At 49.4% G+C, this 19,883-nt stretch overlaps 1 protein-coding gene across 3 annotated transcripts; it reads left to right on the top strand.

The window, feature by feature from the left end:
- Nucleotides 1–883: 883 nt before the first annotated feature.
- On the top strand, nt 884–12,442 carry LOC138829644 (zinc finger protein 251-like). 3 transcript variants are annotated; one of them, XM_070026097.1, is made up of 4 exons: nt 884–938; nt 1,609–1,741; nt 2,028–2,141; nt 9,410–12,442. In XM_070026097.1, exons 2-4 carry the CDS (start codon nt 1,615–1,617, stop codon nt 11,050–11,052), a joined length of 1,884 nt encoding a protein of 627 aa, XP_069882198.1. In that variant the 5' UTR covers nt 884–938; nt 1,609–1,614; the 3' UTR covers nt 11,053–12,442. The 3 variants fall into 3 exon arrangements, with proteins under 3 accessions (XP_069882198.1, XP_069882197.1, XP_069882196.1); XM_070026096.1 differs by lacking the exon at nt 884–938 and adding an exon at nt 983–1,032; XM_070026095.1 differs by lacking the exon at nt 884–938 and having other exon boundaries at nt 1,062–1,741.
- Nucleotides 12,443–19,883: the final 7,441 nt, after the last annotated feature.

Here is a 19,883-nt window from a genome sequence, read left to right as displayed (position 1 = left end):
GTTGGTGACGGTGGTAAGTCCGGCTCCAGCCTTCTTGCATCGGAATCGGCTCCTTGGTGGTCTTTGGGGATCCTCATCTCGGCACAAGACTTTTGCTCAAGGTGAGCGCTTTACCACTTGAGCCACAGCACCACTTCTGGCTTTTTCAGTGTGTGATATTGAGGAATTGAACCCTGGGCTTCCTGCATGCTAGGCAAGCATTCTACCACGAAGCCACCTTCCCAGGCCTTGATAATTTTTTCTTCCTTTTTGAGATAGCGTTTTGCTCTGTATGCACCCCCAGACTGCCCTGAGGCCTTCACACTCCTGAGCCTCCTAGTTCTCCGATTATAGCTGCGGCCACCGCGTCAGGCCCAAGCGGCCTTAGACCCTGATTTATTGGAACATCAGTATGTGTGACTGTGTGATGTGAGGTACAACTCACATCCGGTCGGGCCGACCACCACAGATCCTGAGTGGCAGGGTTAAGTTCTGTCGAAAATGATCAGGAGGGCTGGGAAGGTGGCTCAGTGGTAGAGTGCTTGCCTAGCTTGCATGAAGCCCTGGGTTCGATTCTTCAGTGCCACATACACGGAGTTGGAGCTGTGGCTCAAGTGCTAGAGTGCTAGCCTTGAGCACAGGGGCTCAGTGACAGTGCCCAGGCCCTGAGTTCAAGCCCAGGACCGGAAAAAAGAAAGATTAGGAACTCAGACCTCTGGAGCTCAATTTCCCCCAGGCTGACCATAGATCGTGAAGTCCTCCCTGATTCCTAGAGCAGCCCCGGAAGTACGAGCAAAGCCACGGGGAGCGGGGGATTGGGCTGCAGCTGTTTCCGGCCTTCGTCAGGGTCTGACTGCGCAAGTGCTGCTGACCCAGGCCCGCCCTCTTCCTCTGGCCCCGCCCCTGGCGGGTCGCCGGCCGGGTGCGCCTGCGGGTCCTTTTGGGAGGGCGGGACTAAGGTGAATTCCCAGCGGCGGCGCCGCCAGCAGGCGGGCGGGGCGGCCGGGACGCGGACCGAGGGCAGGGCCTCCGCCCGGTGGGAGTGGCGCGCAGGTCCGGCGGCTCCCCCGGCTCGGGGGAGGCGGTGTGACGGCGCTGGCTCCCCGCCGCGGGCCGCGGGCGGGGGTCGGCGCAGGGCGGAGTCCGGTCGCAGCGGAGGCCCAGGCCCGGCCGGGGCGGAGGCCGGCCCGGGAACCGGTGCCGGGAGGGGGCAGGGCCGCGAAGGGAGCGGCGGCGCGCCGGGCCCGGCTCGGGAGGCGCCCTCTGCGCCCTGCGCCCCGCCTGGACCGAGCCCAGCCCCGGGCCCGGCACCGCAGACCGCCCGAGCTGCCGGCTGTCCCCCGGGCGGCCCACCCGCGCTCCGCGGGGCCGGGGCCCAGCCGCGGGGCCGGCGGTGCGGGGAGGGCTGGCTCTGGTCCGGTGACTCCGATGTCCCCGTGGAACACCCCGGGCCCACGCCTGCCTCCTTTCCGGGCCACCGTCGGCCGTTCCACTCCGGGCAGGAGGCCCCGGAGGGGCCGTCCGCGGCCCGGACGGCAGCCAAGCTGTCCAGGCCTGGCTTTTCTGCTCCCGTGTGGACCCAGCACGGGCCTCCGCCCAGTGCTGCACTCAAAGGACGTGTCATTACAGGGAGAGATGCCGCTGACCTTCCAGGATGTGGCCGTGTACTTCTCCCACGCCGAGGGGCAGCAGCTGGGGCCCCAGCAGCGAGCGCTGTACAGGGACGTGATGCTGGAGAACTACGGGAACATGGCCTCGCTGGGTGAGGACTGCCCTGGTTCCGTCCGTATTGGATGTCTCTAGGGGGTTTGGGATCCCAAAGAAGAGGGCCTGCCCTTGTCCCCAGGTACCAGGCTGTTCTCTGTTAAAGGAACATACCCTATGGGAAAGCTGCCTTGTGGCCCAGTTCTAGGGACTTTACTCTGTGTAACCAGTGTCCCACGGTCCCCTCTCCCCCGTGGAAGTCCCTGGCTTGTGGTCACTTGCACTCAGGGAGACCCAGCAGGCAGCGTGCTGTCCCATCTCACCAAAGTCCTCACCCTCAACAGGATTCTCGATCCCTAAGCCAGAGCTGATCTCCCAACTGGAGCAAGGGGAGGAACTATGGGTCCTGGATCTTCTGGGGGCTGAAGAACCAGAGGTCTTGAGAACCTGCCAGACAGGTGAGCATGAGCTGGAATCTGGTCCTGGGAATGGCCTCACAGCCCAAGATGGGCTGAAATGAGGGGAAACAGGGAGGGCAGATAGGGTGATGGTGCTTAGTCCAGTCTCTCCAGGGGCAGACAGTTTCTCATGCACTTGTAGGTATATGCACCTACTTTGAAAGGCTTTGTTGCTCCATTTGCTTTGCTTTCTTTCTTTTTCTTTTCTTTTTTTTTTTTTTTTTGAGTCCGGTCGTGGGGTCTGAACTCTGGGCCTGGGCGCTATCCCTCAGCTCTTCAGTTCAGGGCTGGTGCTCTACCACTTGAGCCACAGAGCCACTTCCGGCTTTTTTCTTTTTGCTTATGTGGTGCTGAGGAATCGAACCCAGGGCCTCAGGCATGCAAGGCAAGTGCTCTACCACTGAGCTACTTTTCCAGCCCCCAGCCCTTGCTTTGCTTTCTAAACAAAACAAAACAAAAAACAACAGACAGGCACCCGTGGCTCACACTTGAAATCCTAGCTACTCAATATGCTGAGATATGAGGATCACAGTTCAAAGCAGCCCTGGCAGGAAAGTCCATGAGACTCTTATCTCCAATTAACCACCAAAAACTGGAAGCGGCACTGTGGCTCAAGTGAGAGTATGTGCTTTGAGCTGAAGAGCTGACAGCACCCAAGCCCAGAGTTCAAGCCCCACAACCGACAAAACAAGTTCTCTGATTATGTCTGTTGTGTTCTAGTGAATACCTTTATGCATCTTTGTTCACATTCTATAATACAGCTTCTTGTCCTCCTTTGGCAGCAGGTGCTGGTGCCCTGCTGTGTTCTTTTCTCCTTCATCTTTTGTTTCCTCACCTTTACTTATGGTCAGTAGTGTTTTCTCTTCCTTTTCTTTTTTTTTGGGGGGGGGTCCAGTTGTGGGGCCTGAACTCTGGGTCTGGGCACTGTCCCTCTGCTCTTCAGCTCAAGGCTAGCGTTCTACCACTTGAGCCATAGCGCCACTTTTTGCTTATATGGTGCTGAGGAATCAAACCCAGGGCCTCAGGCATGCAAGGCAAGCGCTCTACCACTGAGCCACCTTCCCAGCCCTTCTCTTCCTTTTCTTTGAGATGGGATCTCCATGGTACCTAGGATGGTATTAAATCCCGGGTTCAAGTGATTCTCCCACCTCACCTTCCTTAGTAGCCAGGACTACTAGATTAATAGTATTTGTGTATGAGTGTGCATGTACATGTGTGCCACACCAATACTGGGGCTTGAACTCAGGGCTTCTCACTCTATTAGTTTTTTTCCTTAAGACAGGATCTCTACCACTTGAGCCACACTTGTACTTCCAGGTTTTCTCTGGTTAATTAGAAATAATAGTCTCATGGATTTGTCTGCCTGGGCTGGCTTGAGCCTTGATTTTCAGATCTCAGCCTCCTGAGTAGCTAGTGGGGAGTGAGCCACTGGTGCCTGGCTTAATAGTATTTTTAAAAAAGGTTTATCTTTGTTCTGTTGAAATCTGTTTCTCTACTTGATTCATCAGTTCTTAGAATCATTTTGATTTCCAGCTACTGAGGCTTATTGTGCTTTTTTACCCTTTGCCTCATCCCCCTCTTATGATTTGTTAAGTGTACTATTACTCACTGTTAAAAGTATTAGTTTTTGGTTTGTTTTTTTTTTTGCTCCGGTCGTGGGGTCTGAACTCTGGGCCTGGGTGCTGTCCCTCAGCTCTTCAGCTCAAGGCTAGCACTCTACCACTTGAGCCACAGTGCCACTTCCAGCTTTTTTTTTTTCTGCTTATGTGATGCTGAGGAATCGAACCCAGGGCCTCAGGCATGCAAGGCAAGCGCTCTACCACTGTGCCACCTTCCCAGCCCTGTTAAAAGTATTATATGTCATGATTTCTATCCCCATCTTTGCTATTATCTTACTTCTACAATTAGGGTAGAACAGTGAGTTGATACTAGTGGTTGGTTACCCTTTAGTTATATGTCTATCCTTTTACCAAAATTTCTTCATCAGCTCTGTTTAGTGGAGCTTATCTTCTAGTAGTTCACTCAGAAAGTCTCTTGTGGATCATATACCCAAGGGCTGGAGGTGTGAAAAAATGGTAGAATGCCTAGTAAGCAGAAAGCCCTGAGTTCAAACTCCAATTCTAACTACCACAACAAAAGTATGTATATACATACATACACACTAGTTTTTAAAGATGGGAACTTAGATAATTGAATTGTGATTTGTTGTTGTTGGTGGTGGTGGTGGTTGTGGGGCTTGAACTCCAGGCCTGGGCACTGTCAGCTCAAGTCTAGCACTCTACCACTTGAGCCTCAGCACCACTTCCAGCTTTTTCTGTTTATGTGGCACTGAAGAATGGAACCCAAGGCTTCATGTATTCAAGGCAAGCACTCTACCACTAAGCTACATTCCTAGCCCTGTAGACACTTACAATTATATGGTTTTCTCAAAACACGGCCTTAGGGTCACTTTACAAAATTTCAGTGTTCTCTTTTATTACCACATAGTTTATTTATTTATTTGTGGTTGGTCATGAACTCTGGGTCTGGGCGCTGTCCCTCAGCTCTTCAGCTCAAGGCTAGCCCTGTACCACCTGAGCCACAGTGCCACTTCCAGCTTTTTTCTGCTTATGTGGTGCTGAGGAATTGAACCCAGGGCCTCATGCATGTGAGGCAAGCACTCTACCACCGAGCCACCTTCCCAGCCCATACAATATTGTTTAAAACATTCTAATTTTTATTGTTTGACTCAGTGATTATTTGGACATGACTAATTTCCACATAGCTGGTGTTTTCCTAGTTATCTTATTATTGTTACTTTATTACTTCATTATATGTGACCATAAGACACATGAACTTTTGTGTTAACTATTCATTTACTTTTTTTTTTTTTTTTTTTTTGCTGGTCCAGGCTTGAAACTCTGGGCCTGGGCCATATTGTCCTTGAGCTTCCTTTATTTTTGTTTGGTCTGGTCATGGGGCCTGAACTCTGGGCCTGGGTGCTGTCCCTCAGCTCAAGGCTAGCACTCTACCACTTGAGCCACAGCGCCACTTCCGCCTTTTTTTTTTCTGCATATGTGGTGCTGAGGAATCGAACCTGGGGCCTCAGGCATGCAAGGCAAGCACTCTACCACAGAGCCACCTTCCCAGCCCTTCAGCTTCCTTTTGCTCAAGGCTGATGCTCTACCAGTTGAACCACAGTGCCACTTCCAGATTTTTTCTGAGTATTTTATTGGCGATAAGAGTCTCGCAAGCTTTCCTACTCAGACTGGCTTTGAAAACCTTCAAATCTCAGTTTCCTGAGTAGCTAGGATAACAGGCTTGAGACTTCAGGGCCCAACTTCCCACTTTATATGTGCTACTACATCAGAAAGTTTGTGTATGTGGGCTGGGAATGTGGCTTAGTGGTAGAATGTTTGCCTAACATGCATGAAGCCCTGGGTTTGAATCCTCATTACCATATAAACAGAAAAAGCCAGAAGTGGTGGTGTGGCTCAGGTGGTAGAATGCTAGCCTAGAGCAAAAAGAAGCTCAGGGACAGTGCCCAGGCTCTGAGTTCAAGCCCCAGGACTGGCAAAAAAAATAAAATAACCAACATAAAAAAGGATCGAAAGTGTGACTCAAGTGGTAGAAATGTCTGCCTAGCGAGCTCAGTGCCTTAGTTCAATCCTCACCACTTCAAACAGAACAAAAAAGCATTGCTTCCTTTTTTTTTTTTTTTTTGTCAGTGGTGGGGCTTGAACTCTGGGCCTGGGCGCTGTCCCTCAGCTCTTCAGCTCAAGGTGGGTGCTCTACCACTTGAGCCACAGTACCACATCCAGTTTCCTGAGTGGTTTATTGGAGATAAGAGTCTCACAGACTTTCCTTCCTGGGCTGGCATTGAATCGTGATTCTCAGATCTCAGCCTCCTGAGTAGCTAGGATTATAGGTGTGAGCCACCCTCGCCTGGCTTTGATTCCATTTTAAGAACTCAGCGCTGACTTCCCAAAGGTCCCATGTCCAAACATCATTGAATTAAAATTTCAGTTTATCATGTTGGAGGAGGGACATAGTTTTAAGTTTGTACCAAAATGGTAGTATACCTCAATGTAAAACACAAAACTCTCTAGATGATAACCCAGGAGAAAATGCAGGTGACATTGGGCTTTAACAGTGTATTTTAAAATACTACATCAAAGCTGGGTGCTGGTGGCTCACGACTATAATGCTAGCTACCCAGGAGGCTGAGAACTGAAGATTGTGGTTCAAAGCCAGCCCCGGCAGGAAAGTCTATAAGATTCTTTTTTTTCCTTTCTTTTTTTTTTTTTTTTGGTCAGTTATGGGGCCTGAACTCTGGACCTGGGTGCTGCCCCTCAGCTCTTCAGCTCAAGACTAGCACTCTACCACTTGAGCCACAGCGCCCCTTCTGGCTTTTTCTGCTTATGTGGTGCTGAGGACTGGAACCCAGGGCTTCATGCATGTGAGGCAAGCGCTCTACCACTGAGCCACCCTCCTAGCCTATAGGTTATTCTTTGTAACACATATGTACATATGGTTTCCTGAGAACTAAATTTTGTTCCTGCAGATACTGAAATTCAGATTTGTGATTTTATATTTTCTTTTCTGTTGAGGTGGGACAAATGATCTCTTTGCCTTTTTTCACAATTTCCTACTTTCCTAGGATTTTCATCCTTTCATGTCCAGATGAAAACACAAGGGGGAAAATAGAGATTTTATTGCTCATAGCTTTTGGGATTCCCATAATTCCAAAAGCCAGAAGAGCCTGGTCAGCCTATGAACAGCCTATGAGAGATGGGTTGGGATTGAGAGCCTTTAATGGTGTCCAAAACATAGCAACAGGGGAAGGGGTTGGAGGGTTTAAAGCAAATATGCAGAAGAGATGTCTGGTGTTAGTGAAGTAGTCTAGATTTTGTATTTAGTCAAGCAGCTAGATACGGATGTGGGGCCTGCAGCATTGGTTCCTACTGGGGAACTAAGAGGGAGTGGCTGGTTGTTCCAGGCACCGATGGCTCACGCTGTCATCCTAGTTACTCAGGAGGCTAGGATTTGAGGATCACCAATCAAAGCCAGCCTAGGCAGGAAAGTCCATGAGACTCATCTCTAATTGACCTCCAGAATGCTGGAAGTGGCCTTGTAGCTCAAAGTGGTAGAGCACGAATCTTGAGCTAAAGCAGCTCAGGGGCAGCACTGAGGCCCTGAGTTTAACCCCACAACCCCCCAGAAAAGCTCAGTGGTAGCACCCAGGCCCAGCAAAAATAAACAAATTAAAAATATATTAAGAGAGTGATAGGAGAACTCAGGGTAAGCACTGCTGTGACTGGGTAAATATCCCCCAAAGTTTCCGTGTTAAAGGCTTGGTTCCTAGAGTGGTGTTATAGGGAGATTGGAGCTTGTGGTGTTCCATAGTTCATTGGGTTTATACTCTACAAGGGACTGTGGGTCCCTGCCAGTCCTCTTACATCCTGACTCACCATGCACTCCCTACCATTGTTATCTGGTACCCCAACCAGGGACCTTAAAGCACTGGCCTGGGCAGGATCTTGATCATCCAGAACCTTTTATCTTTTATCGTGTGTGTGTGTGTGTGTGTGTGTGTGTGTGTGTGTGTGTGTGTGTGTGTGTGTGTGTGTGTGTGTGTGTGTGTGTGTGTGTGTGTGTGTGTGTGTGTGTGTGTGTGTGTGCAGGATCTTGATCATCCAGAACCTTTTATCTTTTATCGTGTGTGTGTGTGTGTGTGTGTGTGTGTGGTGTGTAGTGTGTCCTGGGACTTGAACTCAGGGCCTGGGTGCTATCCCTGAGCTCTTTTGCTGTATGGGCCTGGGTGCTATCCCTGAGCTCTTTTGCTGTATCTTTTATCGTGTGTGTGTGTGTGTGTGTGTGTGTGTGTGTGTGTGTGTGTGTGTGTGTGTGTGTGTGTGTGTGTGTGTGTGTGTGTGTGTGTGTGTGTGTGTGTGTGTGTGTGTGTGTGTGTGTGTGTGTGTGTGTGTGTGGTGTGTCCTGGGACTTGACCTCAGGGCCTGGGTGCTATCCCTGAGCTCTTTTGCTGTACCACTTTGAGCCACAGTGCCACTTCTAGCTTTCTGATGGTTAATTACAACTGAGTCCAGATCCTCGCATCTCAGCTTCCTGAGTGGAGAACACCCTGTCCCCAGCCCGGTTTGGCGGTTCAGGTGCCTCCTCTGAGCCTTGGGCAGAGGCCGCTTGCTGCCCTGGCGCGGCCCTCCCCCTCGGGACCCGGCCCTTGCCGCAGCCGCGTGGAGGCAGCAGAGGGCCGCGGGCCGGCCGGCCCTGCTCAGCCACACAGGCCGCCAGGGTTCACTGTCACACTGGCCGGGTTGTCTGCCTTCCCAGGAAAACAGGGGCGGCCGGCTGGGGATGAAGGTGATATACCGAGGAAACAAAAGCCTCTTTAGACCAGAGGCAGTACTACCTGACCTAAATATTTATTGAATGGAGTCGTTGCTACCCACAACCTACTTTCTATTTTTTTTGCCAGTCCTGGTCTTGAACTCAGGGCCTGGGCGCTGTCACTGAGCTTCTTTTGCTCAAGGCTAGCACTCTACCACTTGAGCTACAGTGCCACTTCCAGCTTTTTCTGTGTATGTGGTGCTGAGGAATGGACCCAGGGCTTCATGTGTGCTAGGCAAGTGCTCTACCACTAAGCCATGTTATGTTCCCAGTCCTTAACCATCTACTGAACTTTGCCTATCACATGTTTTTCTACCTGAGCATTGGATTTTTTTTTTTCTTTTTTGGTGCCAGAACTGGAGCTTGAACTCCGGGCCTGAGTGCTATCCCTGAGCCTTTTTTTTTTTTTTTTTGCCAGTCCTGGGGCTTGAATTCAGGGCCTGGGCACTGTCCCTGAGCTTCTTTTGCTCAAGGATAGCACTCTACCACTCTACCAGCCACAACACCACTTCTGGATTTTTCTGTTTATGTGAATCGAATTCAGGGTTTCATGCATGCTAGGCAGGTACTCTACCAGTAAGCCACATTCCCAGCCCTCCCTGACCATTTTTGCTCAAAGCTAGCACTTTGCCACTTGAACCACAGCTATACTTCTGCTTTTTTTGGTGGTTAATTGAACATCAGAGTCTCAGGAACTTTTCAGCCTGGCTGGCTTCAAACTGCAGTCTTCTGATCTTAGTCTGAGAAGCTGGGTTTACAGGCTTGAGCCTGTGGGGTCAACCAGAGTACCTGCTTTTTGCATAACGATTAATATGAGTATCAAATCATAGATATTTCTGAAATGTGATTCATGTATCAATTCTTTTGTTTTTGTGTAACAGATTCTGAGATTGGGACCAAGAAGGAGCTATCCATTCTAAGCCAGAAATACTCTGAAGAATTAAAAACTCCAGAATTTATATTCAGACGCTCAAAACCTAATTTACAGGCACCTGAGTCCCAGGAAGCTCAGGGCCATGAGTGTCAGACAGAAGGGAAGCAGGGATGCTCTGCTGAGCAGAACGTGAAGAAATCTTGTCTTCACAGGAGAGCTTTTAGAGAGGAGCAACCTACAGAACAGAGACCTGAGGTGTGTGGTGTGTCTGATGGACACTTGAAACCAAACCAAAGTATTGTTAGACTTCAAGGAAATAAAATAGAGGACAGAGCCTTTAAATGTGGCATATGCAGCAAAGCCTTCAAATATAAGTCAGACTTGAAGCGCCATCGGAGAGGCCACACCGGGGAAAAGCCTTATGTGTGTGGTCGCTGCGGACGAGCCTTTACTCACAGCTCAGGCCTTAATATGCACCGTCAAGTTCACACTGGGAATAAACCATTTAAGTGTAATGACTGTGGGAAAACTTTTGGACTCAACTCCCACCTTCGTCTGCACCAGAGAATTCACACTGGAGAAAGACCTTTTGGGTGTAACCAATGTGGGAAAGCCTTCAGTCGCAGCTCATCTCTTATTCAGCATCGTGTGATACACACAGGACAGAAACCTTACAAGTGTAACGACTGTGGGAGAGCCTTCAGCCAGAGCCCTCAGCTGACTCAGCACCAGAGAATTCACACAGGCGAGAAGCCCCATGCATGCACTTGGTGTGGGAAGGCCTTCAGTCGCAGCTCCAGCCTTATTCAACATCAGAGGATTCACACAGGAGAGAAGCCCCACAAATGCAATCAGTGTGGGAAGGCCTTCAGTCAGAGCTCTAGCCTTTTCCTCCATCACAGGGTTCATACCGGAGAGAAGCCCTATGTGTGTAGTGAATGTGGCAGAGCCTTTGGTTTCAACTCTCACCTTACTGAACATGTGAGAATTCACACTGGAGAAAAGCCTTATGTTTGCAATGAGTGTGGTAAAGCCTTCAGCCGGAGTTCTACACTTGTGCAGCACCGCAGAGTGCACACAGGGGAGAAGCCCTATCAGTGCACTGAGTGTGGGAAAGCCTTCAGCCAGAGCTCCCAGCTCACCCTACATCAACGTGTCCACACTGGAGAGAAGCCCTATGAATGTGGAAGCTGTGGGAAAGCCTTCAGCCGCAGGTCAACCCTAACTCAGCATCAGCGGGTTCACACAGGGAAGATTCCTCTTGGAGGAAAATGCAACCCAGCTTTTGCTCATGACTCCAGCCATCCATCTACTAGAGAGAGATGTGGCAGGGCGTTCAGCCGTGGTGAAAACCTTGTTTTGCACTGGACAGTTCACACTGGTTGGAAGACCCTGGGATGTAATGAATGTGGGAAAACGTTCAGCCCTACCCAGCCCACTATGCGTCAGAAAACCAATGCTGGGGACAAACCTTATAAATGCCAAGAATGTGCAAAGGCTGTTAGTGGGGGTTCAGCCCTTATTCAACACCAGGTAACTCCTGGTGGAGACAAGTCCCTATTGAATGATGGATCTGAAAGATACTTTATTCATATCAAAAAGATTTTCCAAGAAAGACATTTTGAGTGTGATAAATGTGAGAAACAGTAATAGTTCCTTTTATGTTAGATGAGATGGGAGAATGGAAGAAGGCACAAAAATTACTAGCAAAACAAAAGTCTATAGATTGAATGACTTCAATTAAATTTGAAAGTACACACTGAGATAATTCATGCTACAAAGCAGTTATCTGTATAGAGGTCACTGTTGTGCTCATGGGTGAGCTATGTGGCACCACATCCAGACATCACACTGAAGGAGAGGAGGCCAAAAGAGTACACCTACCTAATTCTGGGACTGCCCCCAGAATTCTGGGACTTGGATAGTCCAAGTCCAGGCTTGTGGATGAGAGTACACAGCTTCAGGCCCACTGGGCAGATTGGAGCCTTCCCTCTACCTCCCCACATCCAGCTGTCTCCCCCTGCCCACAGGAGCCAACTTCTGAAAAGCTCAGCATAGGAGCAGACCTCAAGGATCAATAAGGCAGTGACAACATGTGTCTTTTTTTTGTTGTTGGTCAGTCTTCGGGCCTCAACTCGGAGTCTGGGTGCTGTCCCTCAGCTCTCTTGCTCAAAGCTAGCACTCTACCACTTGAGCCACAGCTCCACTTCTGGTTTTCCACTTCTGGTTTTCTGGTGGTTAATTGGATATGAATTTTCCTGTCCGGATTGGCTTTAAATCATGATCCTCAGATCTCAGCCTCCTGAGTAGCTAGGATTACAAGTATGAGCCTCTAGCAGCTGGCTCATGTCTCTGCTTTTGAGAATTGTGATTACCAATGAACTTGTTCTGTTGGCTCAGTATGTAGTCCAAGTCTCAAACTCATGATCCTCTTGCCTTAGCCTCCCAGATGCTGAGATTATAAATATGACAACCATGACCTGCTCACCAATAAGATTCTGTAATGTCCAGGTTTCTTGAGGTGTAGTTTGTATAAAATAAAATTTACTTCTCTCCCCTCCCCCAGCATTCTTAGAGCTCATCTTTTTATTAAAATGATAGGAAAGTTTCTTAGGAAAAAATACATTTTCAATATACTGAAAGCAAGTCATTTCTAAAATGAGAATGACCTAGAATTCACCATTTTTAGTGTATAGTTCTATAGATTTTGATAAAAACATAGTTTTGTAGCCACCACCACAATCAAAATATAGAACATTTCCATCCCTTTCCAGAATTATTTCCTGTCCCTGTAGCCTCAGGCCCTACTTGCAGGATCACACCATGTAGCCTTTTGAGTGTGGCATATTCTATGTAACACAATGGAGTTTTATCCATGTTGTTGCATGTATCAATATTTTACTTTTCTTATTGTCAAGTAGCATTCCATTGTATGGATGAAAGCAGTCTATTTCTTCACCAATAAAGGATGTTTGTATATTCCCCATTTGGAACAACTATGAATAAAGCAGGTACATTTAACTTCCTGCTCTTTTGTAAACTTAGCTCTTCAGTTCTCTTTGGAAAATACCTAAGTTGAGGGGTTAGTCATTGATCAGATGGTAGGATACCTGCCAATGACATAAAGTATTAGATAACCAACTTGAGTTCTAGTCTCCCACAAGAAAAATAAAAAAGCCAGAAAATACCTAAGTGGAATTACTGTGTCATTTGCAAACTTATGCCTGACTTTTTTTTTTTTCTTTCCAGTCCTGGGGCTTGAACTCAAGGGCCTGGGACACCTGAGCCTCTTTGTACTCAAGGCTAGTGCTTTACCCCTTGAGTCACAGCCACTTCTGGCTTTTTCTGAGTAGTTTATTGATGATAAGAGTCTCACAGACTTTTCTGCCTGGATTGGCTTTGAACCACCATCCTCAGATCTCAGCCTCCTGAGTAGCTAGGATGACAGGTGTGAGCCACTGGGCCCAGCTGGCTTCTGTTTTTAAAATTTCATGGAAAAGCACTGGAATAATCTCAAGGGACGTTAATTACTTCTGAAACTTTGATTTTCAATTTTGAAGCTCCATCTGTAGCATCTAGGTACTCCTTATTCTTTTTCATTTTTATTACAGGGCTTGAACTTAGGCTTTGGAGCTGTCTTTGAGCTCTTTTGCTCAAGGCTAGTGCTCTACCCTTTACAGCCACACCTGTACTTCTTTTCTTGAGTGGTTAATTGAGATGAGAGCCTCGTGGGGACTTTTCTGCCTGGGCTGACTTCCAACCACCATCCTTAGATCTCAGACTCCTGAGTAGCTAGGATTATAGGCGTGAGCCACCAACATCTGGCTCTTACTGTGTTTTTTTTTTTTTTTTTTGTCGGTTGTGGGTCTTGAACTCTGTGCCTGGGCACTGTCCCTCAGCTCTTTAGCTCAAGGCTAGCACTCTACCACTTGAGTCACAGCGCCGCTTCTGGCTTTTTCTGCTTATGTGGTGCTGAGGAATCAAACCCAGGGCCTCATGCATGTGAGACAAGGGCTCTACCACTGAGCTACCTTCCCAGCCCCTCTAGTGGTTTACTAGAGGTAAGAGTCTCAAGAACTTTCCTGCCCAGGCTGGCTTTGAACCATGATCCTCAGATCTCAGCCTCCTGAGTAGATTACAGTTGTGAGCCACCAGCACCCAGCTTTTTACTATGTTTTGAGACAGGGTCTTGCTATGTAGCACAGCCTGGCTTCCAACTCATGATCCTACTGCCTCTACCTCCTCAATTCTGTAATTATAGGCATGCACTACCACACTTAGCTTTTGTGTGGATTTTGGTTTGAATGGTATGTTTCTTGGTTTGGTTTTTGTTTTTTGCCAGTCCTGGGGCTTGAACTTGGCCTGGGCACTATCCCTGGCCTTCTTTTGTTCAAGGTTAGTATCCACAGTGCCATTTCTGGATTTGTCTATTTATGTGGTGCTGAGGAATTGAACCCAGGGCTTCATGCATGCTAGGCAGGCACGCTACCACTAAGCTACATGCCCAGCTGGTCTGATTTTTGTTGTATGCCTTTTGTGCTGGTATTGGAGCTTATACTTGGGGCTTCAGGCTCTCCCTCATCCTCTTTTGCTCCCAGGTAATGCTCTACCACTAAAGGCATAGTCTTTGGTTTTTATTTCCCTATTGTGGGGAATCAAACCCAAGGCCTTCTGCATGTTAGGCAAGTGCTCTGAGCCCATTTCTGTCTTCTTGGGGAACCTGAGGTCCTTTTATGTTTGCTATAACATTTGATTTGTGATTTGTTCCACTTTCCCCCTACTGACCTTTTTTGTTGTTGTTGTTGGTTGTGGGGCTTGAACTTTGGACCTGGATGCTGTGCTCAAGAATAGCGCTCTACCATTTGAGTCACAACGCCACGTCCAGTTTTCTGGTGGTTAATTGGAGATGAGTCTCACAGACTTTACTGCCCTGGCTGGCTTTGAACCTCGATCCTCAGACGTCAGCCTCCTAAGTAGCTAGGATTACAGGCATGAGCCACTGGCACTGGCTTCCTACTCATCTTCTATCTCCATGCTATGAGATTCTTAAATCCAGAACCAGTTCTGAATGTGGCCTAAGTAGAGGCATTCTAAAAATAATAAAGGAAGCCATAACTTGTCTGAAAGGTCCTGTCTCCCCTGCCATGGGCTTGCTCTGCCTTGGATAGAGCATCAGCTTTCTGGAGCTCTTCCTCATCTCTAAAAAGCGAGTAAAACAGATACCCTACTAAACAACTGCCTTTAAAATCAAGTAATTCTTTTTTTTTGGGGGGGGGGGAGGGTCCGGTCCTGGGGCCTGAACTCTGGGCCTGGGCGCTGTCCCTCAGCTCTTCAGCTCAAGGCTAGCGCTCTACCACTTGAGCCACAGCGCCACATCCAGCTTTTTTCTTTTTGCTAATGTGGTGTTGAGGAATCGAACCCAGGGCCTCAGGCATGCAAGGCAAGCACTCTACCACTGAGCCACCTTCCCAGCCCCAAGAAAGTAATTATTTTTTTTTTGGTTGTGGGGCCTAAACTCCACTTCCAGCTTTTTCTGTTTATGTGGTGCTGAGGAATCGAACCCAGGATCTCAGGCATGCAAGGCAAGCATTCTACCACTGAGCCACCTTCCCAGCCCCCAAGAAAGTAATTCTTGATAGGCACAGTGGTTCAAGTCTGTTCCTGAAATCCGGAGGATCAGGTTTCAAGATCAGCCTGGATAGAAAAGTTCACTAGGCTTTCTGTACAAACTAACTAGCAAAAGCAAAACTGGAGGCATGCCTCAAGTGGTAGAGCACCAGCCTAACAAATACAAAGCCCTAAGTTCAAACTCTAGTATCGCACCCTCTCTCCCCCAGAAAAGTGTCTTCCTTTTTTTTTTTTTTTCCCAGTCCTGGTGTTCTAAGGAAACTCAGTCAGAAAAAACAGAGAAGCTACCACTGAAAAGGCCAAATTATGAGTCTTTATTGGAGAGTTGGAGGACTGCTGGCGGACTCATGTCTCAAAGACCAGCAGCCTCAAGTTCTGTCAGCACAAAGCTTATATAGGCCAAAACCACACACGTGTGGAATCCAACACAAGTTATTTATTATACATGAGCAAAGCAGACCAGATGAGGACACTTAAAGCCAACAGAAGCGTTAAAAAAAAAAGCAAACCATCTAGAGAAACAATCGGGAAATCAAGGGCCAATTGTCTAGGGGAGGCATAGACCCAGTCTTTTTTTTTTTTTTTGGTCAGTCATGGGGCCTGAACTCAGGGCTTGGACGCTGTCCCTCAGCTCTTCAGCTCAAGGTTAGCACTCTACCACTTGAACCATAGCACCACTTCCAGCTTTTTCTGCTTATGTGGAATCAAACCGAGGGCCTCATGCATGCAAGGCAAGCACTCTACCACTGAGCTATCTTCCAAACCCAGACCCAGTCTCCTTACTTCACTAGGGCTTGAACTCAGGGCCTGGGTGCTCTTCCTGCGTTTTTGTTTTTTTTGTTTTTGTTTTTTTTTTTTTTTGGGTCCAGTTGTGGGGCCTGAACTCTGGGCCTGGGCACTGTCCCTCAGCTCTTCAGCTCAAGGCTAGCGCTCCACCACTTGAGTCACAGCGCCACTTCCGGCTTTTTTTCTTTTTGCTTATATGGTGCTGAGGAATCGAACCCAGGGCCTCAGGCTTGCAAGGCAAGCGCTCTACCACTGAGCCACCTTCCCAGCCCCTTGTTTTTTTTTTTTTTTAATTGGTCATGGAGTTTCAAATTGACACCTGGGTGCTGTCCCTGAGCTCTTTTGCTCAAGGCTAATGCTCTATCACTTTGAGCCACAGCGCCATTTCCAGTTTTCTGATGGTTAATTGGAGGTAAGAGTCTCACAGACTTTCCTGCCTGAGCTGGCTCTGAACCGTGGTCCTCAGATTTCAACCTCCAGAGTAGCTAGGATTATAGGCATGACGCACCAGTGCCAGGATTCCCTGAGCTTTTTTGCTCAGGGCTAGTACTATGCCACTGGAGCCACAGCTCCATTACTAGCTTTTTGGTGGTTAATTGGAGATAAAGAGTTTTACAGTCTTCCTGCTTGGGTTGGCTTTGAATCATGATCCTCAGATCTCAGCCTCTAGAGTAGCTAGGATTACAGGTGTGAGCTATAAGTGCGCAGATAAATTCATCAATTTGAGCTTTGGATAATTTATAATCTTTTAAAACTTAGAAATCAAGAATGGAGTGGCACTGTGGCTCAAGTGGTAGAGCACTAGCCTTGAGAGTAAAAAAGCTCAGGGAAAATACCTAGGCCCTGAGTTCAAGCCCTAGAACCAACAAGGAAAAAAAAAAAGAAAGAAAGGCAATGACCGCCGGGCGCTGGTGGCTCACACCTGTAATCCTAGCTACGCAGGAGGCTGAGATCTGAGGATCGCGGTTCAAAGCCAGCCAGGGCAGGAGAGACCATGAGACTCCTATCTCCAATAAACCACCAGAAAACCGGAAGTGGCATTGTAGCTCAAGTGGTAGAGCACTCGCCTTGAGCTGAAGAACTGAGGGACAGTGCCCAGGCCCAGAGTTCAAGCCCCACGACCGACAAAAAAAAAAAAACAAAAGATGGGGATGGGAAGGAGGCTCAGTGGTACAGCGCTTGCCTTGCATGCCTGAGGCCCTGGGTTTGATTCCTCAGCACCACATAAGCAAAAAGAAAAAAGCCGGAAGTGGTGCTGTGGCTCAAGTGGTAAAGCGCTACCCTTGAGCTGAAGAGCTGAGGGACAGCGCCCAGGCCCAGAGTTCAGGCCCCATGACCATACCCCCCCCCAAAAAAAAAAAAGAAATGAAGAATGGACTGGGTCCAGGTGCTATGGTACACACCTATAGTCCCAGCTACATAGGAAGTAGATAATAAAAGGATCATAGTTTGAGGCCTGTCAAGCAAAGCTAAAGGGGCATAGGTAGGATTGCATTCCAAGGTTGGTCCAGGGCTCAACAAAAGAAGTGAACCCCGTATCTCAACAGCAACAACAAAGCTGGTGTGGCAGGATACAGCTGTCATCCCTGCTGTGCAGAAATCTCAAATAGGAGGATCACAGCCCAGACTGCCTGGGAAAAACATGAGATTCAAAATTAGCTAAAGCATGCCAGATACCAGTGGCTCAGGACTGTAATCCTAGCTATTCAAGAGGCTGAAATCTGAGGTCTGTAGTTCAAAAAAAGCCGGAAGTGGAGATGTGGCTCAAGTTGTAGAGCACTTCCAAAAAAAGCCGGAAGTGGAGCTGTGGCTCAAGTTGTAGAGCACTAGCCTCGAGCACAAACTCTCAAGGACAGTGCCCAGGCCGAGTTCAAGCCCCAGGACACACACAGACACACAGAGCAAGAGTTTGGATATTTATGTAAAGAAAATATACAAATGGCCAATAAGTACATCGATGCCTAACATCCTTAGTCATAACCACAATGAGACATTATTGCACCCCATTAACTGTGGCTATGATCGGACAGACAATAACCAGTGTTGACAGGATGTGGAGAAATAGGACACCCTGTGATGGCCTATAGGAAATAGGCAAATCCGGAGACAAGGATTCTTCAGTTCGTCAACAGCTCAGAGACTTGATGAGCCCTCACCCGTTCCCCTCCCGCATCTTCGCTGGGGCTCCTCAGCAGCGTGTGGGGCCCGAGCTCGGGGCTGGCGCCGTCCCTCAGCTCTTCAGCCCAAGGCTGGCGCTCTACCACTCCAGCCACAGCGCCACTCCCGGCCTTCTCCGTGGCACTGAGGAATCGAACCCGGGGCTCATGCATGCTAGGCGAGCGCTCTCCCATCAGGCCGCATTTCCCCGCTCCCCGCACCCGCGGCTCCGCTCACTCACCACACACCACAGGCGCGCCCCTCACACTGCGTCCTCCGCACGCGCACGCGCACGCGGGCTGCTCCCCCGGGGCCGCCCCACCTCTCCTCCGGGGCCGGAGCCGCCCCGGGCAGCGCGGGGGCGCTGCCTGATTTCCCGCCTCCAGAACCGCGGGCGGGACTACAACCCGGAACCCGAGCCTGGCCGGCCCGCCCCCGGCAGTGGGCGGAGTCATCGTGGGACCGGAACCCAGACTGCGGGCGGCGCGTGCGCAGAAGCACGCACGTGTGCCAGCCGGCCCCCGAGACCGCCGCCGGAAGTGGGCTCGTGGGATGCCGAGGCGCAGCTGGTGGGGGCTCGCTCCGGCCCCCCGTCCTTCGCCAGGCTGGTCGCAGACTTCCGGCCGGCCGGGGAGGTGAACCGGAACCGCAGCGGCCGCTCGCGGGGAGGCGCGCCAGCCTCGCGCTCGAGAGTGGTCTCTCCGGCCCCTGGCTGCGCCCCGGGCGGGGCCGGGGCCGGGGCCGGGGCCGGGGGAGCCGGGCAGCCCGAGCGCGGCGGCCTCGCCCACCGGCCCTGCCCCGCAGCTGGAGGGAGGAAGGCCTGTTCCAGACTAGCCGGGGGTGGACGGGACCGAGTGTTCCGGAACTGGTCGTGTTCCATTAGTAACCGGTGAACTATGCTGGCCACAGCTGTTCTGTAGTTTTGAATTATTCCAAATAAAAAGCTTTCCTGGGGCTGGGCGGTAGCGCTTGCCTCGAATGCAGGAGGCCCTGGGTTCGATTCCTCAGCACCACAGCAGCAGAAAAAGCCGGAAGTGGCGCTGTGGCTCAAGTGGTAGAGCACTAGCCTTGAGCTGAAGAGCTGAGGGACAGCGCCCAGGCCCAGAGTTCAGGCCCCACGACCGACCAAAAAAAACCCCAAACTTTTCTTTTTGTTGTCTTTGTAAAGGTGACGTACAAGGGATTACAATTACAAAGGTAAGAGTGAATTTCCTTTTGGACAGTCACCCATTCTCTGTTTTCTGTCCCATCCCCCACCCACAAGTTGCATAATTCATTTTCAGCAGTATCCAGTAAGTATCACTGCTGCATTTTAAAAGTCTTTTTGAGTTTGTGTTTTGTTGTTTTTTCTTTGTCGGTTGTGGGCCTGAACTCTGGGCCTGGGCGCTGTCCCTCAGCTCTTCAGCTCAAGGCTAGCGCTCTACCCCTTGAACCACAGCACCACTTCCAGCTTTTTCTGCTTATGTGGTGCTGAGGAATCAAACCCAGGGCCTCATGCATGCAAGGCAAGCACTCTACCACTGAGCCACCTTCCCAGCCCCTCAAAGTCTTTTTTAAAGTACAGAGTTTAGTGTAAAGGACTCACAGTTACTGGTACTGATACCAAGTAAACAACAGAAATAAATGCAGATTCTCTTTTGAGAAACTTGGGTTTTTTAATATCAGGTAACAGTATAAATAAGCCACTGATCTGGGAGAGAGGAAAGGAACGGGTGACATTGTGAAAAAAGATACATTGATATATGACTTATGTAACTGTAACCCTTTTGTACATCATCTTTTTTTTTTTTTAAATGGTCGTGGGGCTTGAACTTTGGGCCTGAGAGCTGACCCTCAGCGCTCCAGCTCAAGGCTAGTGCGCTACCACTTGAGCTACAGCGCTACTTCCGGTTTTCTGTTGGCTTATTGGA

This window comes from Dipodomys merriami, unplaced genomic scaffold, assembly GCF_024711535.1.
Source record: "Dipodomys merriami isolate MVZ:Mamm:240054 unplaced genomic scaffold, mDipMer1.0.p SCAF_174, whole genome shotgun sequence".
NCBI lineage: Eukaryota > Metazoa > Chordata > Mammalia > Rodentia > Heteromyidae > Dipodomys > Dipodomys merriami.
Note: the sequence above shows the minus strand (reverse complement) of the source record. Positions and strands in the feature narration are given on the sequence as shown.

Coding starts and splice junctions, on each gene's coding strand:
- LOC138829644 (XM_070026095.1), top strand. CDS start 1,408: ATGTCCCCGTGGAACACCCCGGGCCCACGCCTGCCTCCTTTCCGGGCC. Junction 1,742..2,027: donor CGGGAACATGGCCTCGCTGG/GTGAGGACTGCC, acceptor CACCCTCAACAG/GATTCTCGATCCCTAAGCCA. Junction 2,142..9,409: donor CTTGAGAACCTGCCAGACAG/GTGAGCATGAGC, acceptor TTTGTGTAACAG/ATTCTGAGATTGGGACCAAG.